The 14256-nt window shown below is 29.9% G+C and overlaps 1 protein-coding gene across 6 annotated transcripts in view; it reads left to right on the top strand.

Annotated features, from left to right (window-relative positions):
- The window catches only part of LOC106789979 (protein held out wings), a 56680-nt gene that overhangs the window by 37045 nt on the left and 5379 nt on the right, over nucleotides 1-14256 (top strand). Inside the window, exons 2-7 of one of the 6 annotated variants that reach the window (XM_014754576.1) lie at nucleotides 896-1029; nucleotides 5178-5294; nucleotides 7901-8044; nucleotides 8256-8358; nucleotides 8748-9050; nucleotides 13981-14110. In XM_014754576.1, coding sequence (XP_014610062.1) covers nucleotides 896-1029; nucleotides 5178-5294; nucleotides 7901-8044; nucleotides 8256-8358; nucleotides 8748-9050; nucleotides 13981-14063 — 884 coding nt within the window. In that variant the 3' untranslated portion in view covers nucleotides 14064-14110. Of the gene's footprint in view, nucleotides 1-895; nucleotides 1030-5177; nucleotides 5295-7900; nucleotides 8045-8255; nucleotides 8359-8732; nucleotides 9466-13980; nucleotides 14111-14256 lie in introns of those variants that run through there. The other 5 variants (XM_014754573.1, XM_014754577.1, XM_014754574.1 and 2 more) reach the window with 5 other exon arrangements.

Raw genomic sequence — 14256 nt, 5'->3', positions numbered from 1 at the left:
TTTTTTTTTTTTTTTTTTTTTTTTTTTTTTTTTTTTTTTTTCAAAGAATTTAGGCTAATTTTCAATCGTAAAATTACAAGCCTAAAATATTGTTAGTAATCATTTAGATACTTTTGATCCACCCTGTACATCAAACTTAATTCTATTCAATGAAACAACACACACACACATATGCATACAGGAACGTTCTCATATTTATTCGTTAACGATGAGTATTATCGTTCGGCGATCTAAGCAAAGTTAACGTTGTGCTGCTCGGCACATAATTGCAGCACTGTGTCAAGGACAAATTGTTCTCCGACAAGTACGATAAAATGAGAGGGAGGAAGGGAGGGCAAATGAGAGATAGAAAAAAAAAATCTGATTATTGTTAACCATAGAAATGCTTCGTGTTTCAAGTATCACAAATTGTAAATGTATTTTAATATTTACGAATATTTGACGCGCGCGTAATTAGTTGAAATACAATAAACAACGATCCATTATAAAATGTTCGATGGTGAATCATCGCTGGTTGATAGAAAAACATGAGTCATCGTTAAAAACACAAAAAATTTATTTTCATTTTTGTTAACTCGCACAATGTTTGTCATTTAATTGATTCTTCAAAAAAGAAGAAACAAAATAGGTAATATTTTTTTTTTTATATGATGAGAATTAATCGTTCAATTGAAAGACTTGTGAAAGTAACTTTCTTTGATTATAGCAACTAACAAAAAAGAAACACAGAGATGAACACACAAGAAGATCCCACGTCCAATTGTCCTCATTAATTACATTCAGGCCCTTTAACCATAGCAGCCTATCGGCCAGTTAGTTACATCCCATTTACCCGCTTGTCCTTGAGCGAGTAACTCCATTCTTTCATTACAGGTTTCAAACTTTTGTGTTACAGAGATCGCAAAGGTGAGGGCGAGCCTTTTCCAAATCAGCGGCGTTAAAAAAGAGCCGCTGGTTTTGCCAGAACCCGAAGGCGAGGTCACTACGCTTATGGAGAAGGTTTATGTGCCGGTCAAAGAACATCCAGACGTAAGTTATACTCTTATCTTCTTCTTAGCTAAGAAAAAAGATTTGAAAAATACAAATATAAGTTCAGAAAAAGAAAAGAAAAAGAAACAAAAATGAATACTCTAAAAAATAACAAAGTGGGAACGACCGCCATATTGAAAATAGCTCCAAAACAACTTCTATCTCTTATAATTCATGTGTTAATCTCTTTGCAAACTATTTATGCTTGGAAATTAGATTTTATTTATATAATTAATGAATAGAAATTGGAAATAATTAAAAAATACCATAATATAACTTTAGAAAATAAGTATCAGCAAGGTGAGAACAAAAATCGTCTCGGCCGCCATTTTGAAAAATAAACCAAAATCATTTCTTGCTCGTACAAATTATGCGTTTGCGTTTGCAAAATAAAAACTTATCCTTGAAAATCATCTTTAATTTAAATAATTTAATGGACAAACAAAAAGTATAAAAATATTTTTAAAAATAAAGACAATCGAGACTAGTTTAAAAACGAATATTCAAGACAAATAATCGAGAAAACATGGATCTCTCCAGTCCGTGATTTGATAGTAGCTAGGGAGGTAGGCAAGCGGAAGGCCTGTTCATAGCATTAGAGGGGCTTGGGGAGGTATATAACCACCGAATGTGTACAGTCAGAAGTTATTTTGGTCATGCCCGGAATAGAATCCCTGCAGAAGAGAACGGAACTCTCTCTATCTTTCTTTCTCTATCTTTCACGTCCCTATTGCCGACTTACGGCTCATTGGGATTTAATAAAACGAGGACGAAGGCTAACATTTCTTGCCAAAATAATTTTCCCAACATTTTTCCATTCTCGTTCTTCTTCTTCTTCTTTTTTTCTTCTTCTTAAATTTATAAGAAGAAGAAATGAAAAACAAAATTATAAAAAGCCTGATGTTTAAATGCAATCTTTTTTTTTTTTCAAACGATCACGTAGAAGGAACTTTAGGTTTATTCTTTATGAGATTCGAACGATAATCGAATTTTTATTTTTTACTAGAATATGTTTTAGTGTTTAATTAATCTTATAAAGAAGAAAGAAGAGGAAGGAAGATTAATTGTAAGAGAAAGAGCAAGAGAGAAATTTAAATGCTAACTATCACAATGCCGGAATTATATTAGATTCTCTCATGTAAAATGAAGTACGTTTCACAATGTCGTATTAAATGCGACAATATATATATATATATATATATCTATTTACGTATTTAATATATATATATATATATATACACATATATACGACAGGAAATTCACGAGAGAAAATTACATACGAGACTTATATACACGCAGCCTTCTTTAAACGTACTCTCTTTTTTCTCTTTCTGTTTTAAGTGCGGATGTAGACATTCATTGAAACAATTACAACCCACGAAAGACAGTGATTTGTAAATCCTTTTACTCCGTAAGAAAGAGAGAGAGAGAGGAGAGAGGGATAGAGATACCTATTAAGGTATAATATCAATTACCAATTAGTTGTAACCGTTTTATTTTTCTTTTCTTCCTTGTCTTTTGTCTCCATGCGCTATTTAATTCGTTACGATTTTATAACATTTAGAGGATTAAACAAATAATATAATATAATAAAATCTCTTAATTTATATAAAATGCGAACATGGAATGTTAAAGACTTATCTTTAATCGGAACTTCAATTATTTTTATTCCATTTTATATCTTCATTTTAAACTTTCTCAGTTTTATCTGGTTTTATACTTCATAATCGATAACCAAGAATATTAAAGGTCATTCATTTTCTCGAGTTTAATCTTTGCCAGGCTCGCGGAAGCATTTTCTCTACATTATACTCTTGTGTATGTGTATATGTGTGTAGGGGTGTGTGTGTATGTTACGAGACGACATCTTATGTTGGAGGAGAGAACTTAAAACGAGAAAGCGGTGAATGTTCTCTTTTTTTACTTCTATTTGTGTATGTATGTACGTATGTATGCATATATGTGCGTACGTGCATGTGTGTGTATATGCATATGCGTAAGATATAATATTTTCGTGGCTAGGTGACGAGCGTCTAATAGTTAGAATTTCGGAGAAAATCAGTAAAATTGAAAACCCTTCCTGTTTGGACCATATGGTACGGTTATTAAAACAGTGGACTGTAGACAATTTGAATTAATGGGATTTGATGATTTATCTTATATTATAAATACTATATTATATCGTACATAATTATAATTTAAATGATAATATATAATAAATAATAAAATTAATTTTTACTATAAAGTAATATCTTTGTTTAACTTAACACAGCCACGAATAAGACTTGGTATTTGCAATTTTCTTTAAAAAAAATGTTAAACTATTAATAGAAAATCGAATTTATAATATAAAGTAAATTATAAAATAAATATTTTCAATTTTAAGATTAGAATCTCCTCTGTCATATAATTACCGACACATACGCATATCCTTGATCCGTAGGGTCAACGTGCTCGATTGCTATTACTGCAAGAAAGAGCAACAGAGAAAGAAGAAGAAGAAGAAGATACGTCCTGATGCGTTTCACGCGAGATTGCATATTAATGGAATATTCTTTTAACTAATGAAAGATAAACGTACACCATCTCATCTTATATATATTTCTCTCTCTCTCTCTCTCTCTTTTTTTTTTTTCTTTTCTATATAATATGTATCTATAAATTAATCAAAACAAAATTGAGATAAGCCGTGATAGTTATTGCACAATACATAATAATATATTACTTGATACTAATCAAATATTATTACTCTCTGTTTTTTTTTTTTTTTTAAGTTTATACATTATAGATCACGAAAATTTACATTTATTTATTTAACACGAGAAGATTTATATGGTGATGTAACAGCAGTAATAATTTATTATTATTAATTAATTAATTAAACTCTAAACGCGTATCTTCTCTCAAATTAAATTCAAAATTAAACGAGTAAAGATGGCACCACAAGCTTCGTTTTAGATCTTCTCGAGTATGCGAGGAATATTATTCTAAGAGAATATTATTATTATTCATGAAACGATTTTTCTAATGCGTTGTAAATATATTTACTTAATAGCCGTGTGATCAAGCAATGATCGAGCGTTGATGAGTCGTGCTTATTGATATTAATGAGACTATCGTAAGAAAAAATAGATAAAAATAGATGAAAAAATGCAAAAAAAAGAGAAAGCGAGGGATAGATAGATATAAGAAAATGAAATGCATTTAACAATTATTATCTTTAGTCGCGCTCAGTCGGTAAAATCATTTCCTTCTCCGTAACCTTTTAAATGGTAATTCTATATAATTAAAACTCTGAACATCGTATCGTCGACAATCTCATTGTCTTATGTTACCTGTCTTTTAATGATACGACAGTATAATGAGGGATCATGACTCAAAAAAATATATGCACGCATGCCATTAACCTAACATGCCTTTTTTTCACATCTCCCAACATATATTACATAAAATTTTACATACGATTAAGCAAGAATTTATCTATCCAGCTATCTACTTATTTCGTCAACGATCAATCATAATTACGATTATATTTTTTTTTTTTTTTTCTTACTTTCCGTATTCCAATGCACGTATGTACAATTTCATTTCATAAATGCCACATTACATTTGTATTATCAAAACGTTATCGTCCTCAAACCCGACACACACGAATCCGAGAAGAGTCAGATAAAGATAATAGTGTTTATTCGTCTTTAACATTACTTTCCACGAGCCACTCAATGCTAACTACCGATTATTAACTTATCGGTTATTGTGATACGCTCTTTTATCGATCCATGCGTGCGATAATTATTAGAACGCCCCTCCTACTTTAAATTAAATTCTAATAATTACTTTACGATGACGACGATTATTCTACATTATCGGATCGATTTAAATCAGACTAATTTCGTTCTTTTATCGTTATTCGTTACCCTCTTATCGTTTACCCCCACCCCCTATCCCTTCTTCACCACCCACACGTTGCTACTTTCCGTACTACCAATCAAAGGAGACCAGTGGCGCTATCTAGATAAACGTTATTGCCAATTGGTGGTCACCTTACTTATTTACATATACAATTTTATTTTATTCTATTCAAAATATATAAATTTTGGATTTTGTGATATTAATTTATTTGTTTTCTTTTTTTGTTGCTGTTGTAGTTCAATTTCGTTGGAAGGATTTTGGGTCCTCGCGGAATGACAGCGAAACAACTGGAACAAGAAACAGGTTGCAAAATAATGGTGCGAGGAAAAGGTTCGATGAGGGATAAAAAGAAGGTAATTAGATTATTTTATTTTCAATGTTATTTCATTAACAATAATTTCTCATGAAAATATTAAAAAAAAATCATATATTCCTTGTTATATCGTAATAACTTTAACGTGATCATCTCCTAACAGCTGAATCACTCACTTGGAAAAAAGTCTTGAAATAGTGCCAAGAGTTGCTTCATTTGTTCAAGGCCGGAATTTGTTGTTTCAGAGAGATTGAATATATAACGAGGCGTATCTATTTCGACTACGATTTCAAATTCATGTTTTCTCATCTCCAGTAGTATCTTTTCAATTTTGGACCAGGTTTAAGAATATTTTACATCATTATAACATATGTCTAGTTATTTTTCATATTATAGATCTACTATTGTTGAAATAATATATTTTTTACCATCAAAAATGGCATCATAAAACAAAGATAAATTGTAGTTGCAATGAAATCCAAAAAAAGATTATAAATGTAATATTTAACAATGTAATCGTGCGCATTATAAAATTTTATTTGTAGGATATATGCCTAGTGTTGTTCAGTTAGGTTAATTTAGACCGTTTGCAACACCGACGCAACCCTGACGCGATTAAAATTTCAAGAAAGAAAAAGAAGAATGGTGACATAGTAACAGAGGAAAATATATCTTCGATCAATGGAACTTTTGACTCATCAAAATTCAAAATGCTATGCGTATATACTTCCGGAAATGAATACACGCATAAGTCGTAAGAGAAACGCAGTGTTGAATAAAATGAGAAGTAGCTGCTGTAACTGTGTAACTGATTAGGGCCTTGAGATCGTAGTCGATTAACACAAAATACATACAACTGTGTATGCGTGTTTTTATTTGTATGTATGTGTGTGTGTATGTATTTATATATGCGTGTGTGTTCGAGAAGTCCTTCATATTTGTTGCAAGTCTTCTTTTAAGTTCGTCCGAACCGACGATAAAAGCAATAAAAACGAATCGCACTTGAAAGTTTCTTAACGTCTGCTTTTCGTCATACCCATTGGCGTAGGCAAGACAAAATTTTAAACGAGTGGAGTTTACAGTCATGTCGATCATTTTGATATTTCGATCTTGATCCAACAAATTTGATTAATCATAAAACTTGCTTATCACTAATATTATTAACAAAAGTAATTGTTTTTTTTCTAATGTTAATTATTTATTAATATTTTTCGTGTATTAATCAAACACGATGCTGGATATCTATTAACTAACAAAGTGTTTGTTTCAAGCTGCATGTGGTGTACGAAGTTAAAATATCGTCGTAAGTATACATGTATATATTTACATATATACGTGTGCATGTCGTATTATTCTTTTGATATATTCCGTAACATTTATTTATTAACACTTCTACAACATTGTTAGAAATGATATACTTCATAGTAAAAAAAAAAAAGTCGCGAAAAAAAATTGCAATGATAAGTGTTTTATATCAGGTTTGCTTAAACATTTACTTGTAGATATATTTTCGTATTCTATTAGACATGAAATACAAATAAGTATGAAAGATATTAAAACTCAATAAATAATTGTGTATCTTGGAAAATTTAGAAATTAAACATTATTTGTTTGAATAATTAATGTTAAATAAACAGGATAAATTCGAGAATTACTTAAACTTGTTTCGTGAATCACGGGTCCGCCATTACTAGCCATTTCTTTTTAATAACGAAGCAACATGACTTCTCTTAACAAAAAAAGAAAGTAAAATAAAATCAACATTACGTAATATCGTCGATGATAACAATTTAGTTGTTTCATGATCTTTTAAGTGGAAAATCTAACGAGAAAAAGGAAAAAGATTCTATACGTTCGTTTTGAAGTAAAATTTGCAAGAGTTGGTTCTCGTATCGATAAAAGTAAATGTTTGAACGTCATAAATAATGTGTATAGGATTCTTTTATATATATATTTCTTCATGCAAGTTTCAAAAGATTATTGCGATTTTTCATACGATCAATAAATTTTCTTTTACATTGGAAATTAACAACTTTGCAAATAGATCATTTAATACTAAAGATAAATTTAAATGCAGAATAATAGGTAAAATAGTTATAATCATTATCTATGACATTTATGTTTGCATACTTATGCAAATTATGAATAATTATACAGCTATATTGATTTATTTCATTGATTTTTTTTTAGGTCACTTATTTTTTTAGGTTTTTTCTGTGTGAAAACTTGATGTGTTAATATTTACTATTTCTTTATTTCTTATTAACGAGCACGTACTAATTGCAATAACACTTGTTTGTCTAATTGTAAGAATAGATTTATTGATTATATTAAATTTGCAAGGGTTTCTCTGTTATTTTATGTAACGAAATTTTCGATTTATTCGCATTATGTTTTTATTAAGTTATAATAAAATATAAAAGAGTAATATATATGAAATACGTCAGGTAAGCATGTGTGATGATTGAACATTTAAGTTTTTTGTTTAGATATCTTTTACACTTTTTAAGGTATCCAATATACAAAGCCTTGTATTATTTTCATTGTTATGGTTGTATTAATTTTTTGGTATTATTTTTAATTTGTGTAAGATTATATAAATATTGAAGTAAGGTAAATTAATACTTCTTTTTTGTATTTTACCAGGAGGAACAAAACCGAGGTAAACCTAATTGGGAACACCTAACAGACGAATTGCATGTTCTACTGACTGTAGACGACACAGAAAATCGTGCGACCTTGAAACTTGCTCGAGCCGTCGAAGAGGTCAAGAAGCTTCTCGTGCCCGTGGTGAGACAGTTCCAATTATTTTCTTCTTATTATTATTGTTATTATAGTTTTTGTAACATAATTCTTCTTTTTATTTTGCATTAATTAAATTCAATTTGTTAATTTGGTTGGATAAGTCAATTTGATTTGTTTCCTTCCACGCTATTTAATAAATTGAATTTCACGTATAAAACAATACGCGGAATATTCTGACGATGATATCGATTGTTAGCAGGCTGACGGTGAAGACGAGCTAAAAAAGAGGCAACTGATGGAACTCGCAATTATAAATGGTACCTATCGAGATTCCAACACAAAAGTTGCTGCAGCTGCAGGTACCTCTCACGAAATCTAACATTTTAACATGACATACTTGCTGGTTAAATCGTATAGTTAATTTGACATGATTTATTTAACAGATCATTAACAGTTTAAAATAGGCTATAAAAACTAATGAAAATAATCGGAGATGGGAGTCGACAATCATATAAATGAATTAACCATAATTAAGAAACAAAAAAAACAACTTTAGAATTAATCATTCTAGCAGTGTTGTTCAATATATTTAAAATAACACGTTGAATCAAATTTAAAAAAAAAAAAAGTAATATATCTTGCATTAAAAAAAATTGTCTTAATCTCAGAAACACGTCATTTAATATATTTCTAAATTAATCGTAAAATGAACCGGTCAAAAGAGTGAGTATAGCTTTTGACATTGCAGCCTGTGACGAGGAATGGAGACGCGTGGCTGCGGCCGCAGCAGAAACGCAACGTCTTCTACCTGGTTTAGCGACACCAATGAGGGCACAAAGTGCACCATTAGGTGCACCGTTGATATTGTCCCCAAGGATATCGGTGCCAACAACTGCGGCATCCTTGCTCAATGGTTCGGGTCCACCAGGATCTCTTCTGTCAGCTGGTGATCCACATGGACTGATCTACACACCTTATGCGGACTACGCCAATTATGCTGCATTAGCAGCCTCGCCACTTCTCACCGAGTACGCCACTGCGGACCATTCTGGTGGGTTGTTCGCTCGCTGATCCTCTGTCTCTCTCTCTCTCTCTTTCTCTCTTTCGTCTTCTCTTTTTCAAAACAAACAAAAAAATAATTATGAAAAGAGAAAATCCCGACAAGTCGACCGAAACATTTTTTCAACGGCTACCAAATAAACCAAAACCCACCCCCGCACCCCCCAAGAGCCCCAACAATTTTCCACTCCGTCACAAAACCATACAACCAGACATATTTGTTGTTTTTTTTTTTTGCAAGCTTTTTTTTTTCTTCTCGACAACTCGATCGTTTCCCCGTCAACAACCTTCCTTACGAGATCTACGTGATCCAGAAAGCTCTACCTGCCTCTCTGTACGCTGGTCTCGATCCTAGAGCGAAGCTTTGACGTCTAACGTTTTTCTCGGAAGGAAAACCGAATTTTATAATCGTCGTTTAGAAGACGAATTTCTCGTTATATTTTTATTATTATTATATATTATTATATATTATATATTATAATATTATTATTATTATTATTATTATTATTATTATTATTATTATTATTATTATTATTATTANTATTATTATTATTATTATTATTAGTAGTAGTAGTAATATTATTATTATTATTATTAGTATTAGTATTAGTATTAGTATTATACGATAATAATTGTTCATTGTAATCAGGGACTTTTCGTATATTTCTTACGGCGTACCACCGTGTTATTAGATACGTCCCATTTTCTCTTCTTTTTTTTTTTTTTCTTTTATTTTTTATCGTTTAATTGTCACCGTTTTCGGTAAGTGCAAGTTTAGCAAGAACAGCAAAGCCGAATCAGTCATTTACTAGTCGCCGCGTCACAGTCGGGATAAAGATTCTTTTAGGGTAAAAGTACACATAAACGCATATATTGTGCCCTTTCGAGCGTAATAATGGCGGCTGCCGGTGTACATAGACGCGATAGCGAAGATGATGCTCCACCATAGTGCCTCGAATAGAAAAACCTGTTAGGAATCAATAGGGGTGATAGGAGAATAGACGTTTTTATACTTTTCTTTTTTGTTTTATTCTTTTCTTTTTTTTTTTAATCTGCATCATTTCTTTTTTTTCTTTTTCATGACGCACTCGCGGGAAAAATATTTTATTTTTATTTTTATTTTTTAATTTCCTTTTTTAACAAATGCAAACGCTGCTCAAGCATCGAACGATCAAATCCCCAACATTCTCCCCCCATAACACACATAATCCTCACCTCTCTTTTTCGCATAATTAATTTAATTAATTAATAATCCACGTATCATTCGCATTACTTTCAGACAACACGAATATGTGAATTTACGCGAGTTAAGAATCAAAAAAAAAAAACAGAAAAAGGACAAGAAATCGTCTTGTATAGTGCGGCGCAGAGTTTCGCGCCATAATTTTTACATACTAGTCCAAAAAAAATTGTTTTTTTATTTTTTTTATTTTTTAAATATATATCTATATATATATATACACAATAGAAAAAAGATCGAAGAGATTTGTTCTTTTTTCCTTTGTTTTTAATTAAACACGGTGATTCTACTTAGACGATCCAAGATGATAAAACGCGCGGTGAAAAATATTAAATCGTTATATACAATCGGTTCTTGTTGTTTTGTCGATCGAAGTACACACCTTGTTCTTGACGCTTACATTTTTTTTTTATTAATAATAATAATAATATATATATAAATAGTATATACGTGTCAACGATATACCTTTTATATTACCGTCCAATCTCTAATCATTAAATATCAAGAAATTTTTGGTCACGAAGTACCGAGAAAAAGTAAAATTTTACGCGTACAGTATTTAGCGTACACAGAGTTGGTCTTTTTTTTTATTATTATTATTTTTATTATTAATATTATTATTACTATTATCGATATATTAGTTTATTACCGGTACGGAGAGCATTATTATTTAGTACCATTTTAATTATCGTATCCAATATATTTTTTCTTTTCTTTTCTTTTCTTTTCTTTTCTTTTCTTCTTTTTTTTTTATATGCAAAGAAGCATTCAGTTACCTCAAGGTACGCTTTTTTATACTCGAAGTAAATAAAAATTAATCTATGTAGTTTACATATATATTTAAATGTTATATTTTCAATTTTGCAGAACAGATATATGTATATGAGTATTTTATATAATATATATCTATATATATATATATATAAACATATATGGATTATCTCGTTTAGATGAGATATCCGAATTAGTATAGCACGTTTACCGTGCTTTGCTCAATGCAATAATCAAAGGCCATGCGTTGCAGTTATACGCCTACTCGAATCTACATAATACACGCACATATGCATAATTATGTTTAAGTCTGATTTATGTGTATGTGTGTGTATGTATATGTGACGGAATGATATATCGTATTTATTGAATTATTATAATAAATTGTTAGTTTGTAGATTTTTTGTTTAATTATATTTTAAAATTAAGTCTCGAGAGAGGCCATTTTGTGTGCCCCGGTTTATACAGTTGATAATCTTTATTTTATTAACTTTGGAAACGTTTATCCGTATTAAAACAATTTACGTCTATCCATTTTCTTTTAATATTTCTTTCATTTTTTTGTTTTCTTTCATTAAATGGTGATGGTTCTCATTAGTGAATTTCGCGTTTTATTTCGCATTTTTCTTTTTATATTTCTTTTTTTTTTTTTAATTTCCATAACTCTAAATTTTTTTAACATAAGTTTAATAATCGCTATATAAAACTACAAAGTACACAGGTCTAGAATCTCAAACGAATCCCTAGGGTTAAATTTCTAACACACGGAATATAATAACAACTAACTCGATCGGCCTTTTCTTTTCCTACGAAACTCACACTCGTACAAACATTTTCTCACGCTTCAACTTTTTTTACCTAGTCGTCCCAATTATCCAATCAAATCGTACCATTTGCCGCAATCAATTATTCGGTACAAAGTGCAGTCATTAAAATTTTGCCTGTAAAAAGTAGCCCAATAAAAAGAAAATTAGATAATTGAATTATGAAACGATAAATTTTATTTATTTTTTTTTTTTTTTTTTAATGGGATTTAGGTAAAAAAAAAAGATAAAAAAATGACAATAATTACGATAATGGTATATATTATAATAACAAACTTTAGAAAAAAGATAAAAGAAGATAATAATAATAATGATGAAGGAAAGAAAATTGTTTTAACCCCGAGTACCTTTTTTTATCTAATATATCAGGATATTCTTTTTCTTTTTATAAGGTAACACTTATTATGGTGTTTTTTTCTGTTTGATAGTCGATGATAGATGAAACATAACATATATATAATATATAATATTTATATATGTATACGTAGGATTTTTATAGGCAATTGGTAGTCGTAGGAAAATTACCCAGGGACCAAACATATTCAATGTTTCAGGACTGATGGTTCTAGCGTATACTTGTAGTTGTTTAAGGGATATATTAACGAAAGTTATAGATTAAAAGGTTACTCTTCTAACGAATAATAAATAGACGAAGTATTATATATGAACAGAGTAGAATTAAAAAAAAAAAAAAAAAAAAAAATGTCGTTAGTATTTAGAAGAGTATTTGAAAATATTTCTCGTGAACCTTTTGATACATATTCTTTCAACGTGACATTACACGAAAAAAAAAAAATATAATAAAATAAAATAAAACAAAATAAAAAAATAAAATAAAGTTAGGCTATTACGAGAGAGACGATAACATGTACATTATTTTATATAGATTATATTATATCATACCTCTACGATTATTTAATTTTATTTTTATATAAACACGAATGAAAGATTTTTTTTTTTAGATAGTCCGTTTTATAGGTTTAGATTTTTAGAGACAATTTAAGAAATTTTTTAAATGGTGTATCCGTTACGATTATCTTTTGAAACAATACAAAAAGTAAAAAAATACTCACGCGGAGAAGAAAAGTAAAATGGGGCTGGTGGTGTTACGTATTCTTTTCTTTCTTTTTTTATTATTTTTATTTTTATTATTCTTTTTTTACTTTTTAATTAATTATTATAATTAAAATATACTAAAGACTAAGAGCTGATTTCTTGGATAATCAAAAGTGAAATCGTAGTAGCCATATATGACGAGTGAGAAGGAATCCAATTTTCTCTTTTTTTTTTCTTCTTCCTCTTTCTTAAATCACTCAACTCAACAACCACAACCATAAAAAAAAGAGCGTACTATACATACTTGTGTTTATTTGCTATATGTAGTTTAAAAAACATGATTATTTTCGTTATGTGTATGAGGATTGTTTCGTGGGTGGATAGTAAGCTATATTTATTATTTTCATAATATATTTGTTATTTTCAACAATAAAAGATTAGAAGAAATTTGTATTGAAACAGCGTAAAGCTTACTATCTTCACGTTGCAAACCTACAAAATAATTGGGTCGCGGTCATGTAAACCACAATCTTACCTAACAGATAATCGACAAATGAAAAATTTTCATTTTCATAATAAATCTCAAATTGAAATTTATTTTATAAAATATCAACAAAATATTTGGATAGTGATTTACGACCGTACCGGGTGAGACCCCCCAAATGTAAAATGTTAATTTATCAGTTCTTGTTTAATTTAGCAGCAAGACGATATCAAACATTTGTTTGCCACGCTGACTACTGTGGAATTAAATACATGATCGAACGATAGAAAGAAAGGAATCCAAAAAAAAAAAAAAAAAAAAAGAAAAACAAAACGAAACGAAACGAAAAGAGAGATAATAAGAAGTCACATTCTTCCCCCCAACACGTTTATATACACAACTTAAATAATTACAGCAACCAACAACAACAACAACGACTGCAACAACAACAATAATAATAATTAAAAAAAAAAAAAAAAATATATCACACACAAAATGCAAGAAACAAATTTGTGGTCGATTACTTACATTTGTATGTTGGGCACAGGTGCAGCAGCCGCTGCGAAGCAGCGTAGGCACCTGGGTCAGATTCGTGAGCACCCTTATCAAAGGGCTGGCGCTCTCTCGTGAATTCGCAGAGAGCACAGAGAGTACTGTTAACGCCTCCGCGCGGAAAGGTTAGTCCTAAACTTGTTAGTCTTTTTTTAATTTTTCATTTTATTACCGCCTATATATTATTATTATTATTATTATTACCATCATTATATACTAGAGAGAGAGAGAGAGAGAGAGAGAGAGAGAGAGAGAGAGAGAGAGAGAGAGA

Source organism: Polistes canadensis, unplaced genomic scaffold, assembly GCF_001313835.1.
Source record: "Polistes canadensis isolate GaletaPanama2010 unplaced genomic scaffold, ASM131383v1 scaffold_209, whole genome shotgun sequence".
NCBI classification, from domain to species: domain Eukaryota; kingdom Metazoa; phylum Arthropoda; class Insecta; order Hymenoptera; family Vespidae; genus Polistes; species Polistes canadensis.
Note: the sequence above shows the minus strand (reverse complement) of the source record. Positions and strands in the feature narration are given on the sequence as shown.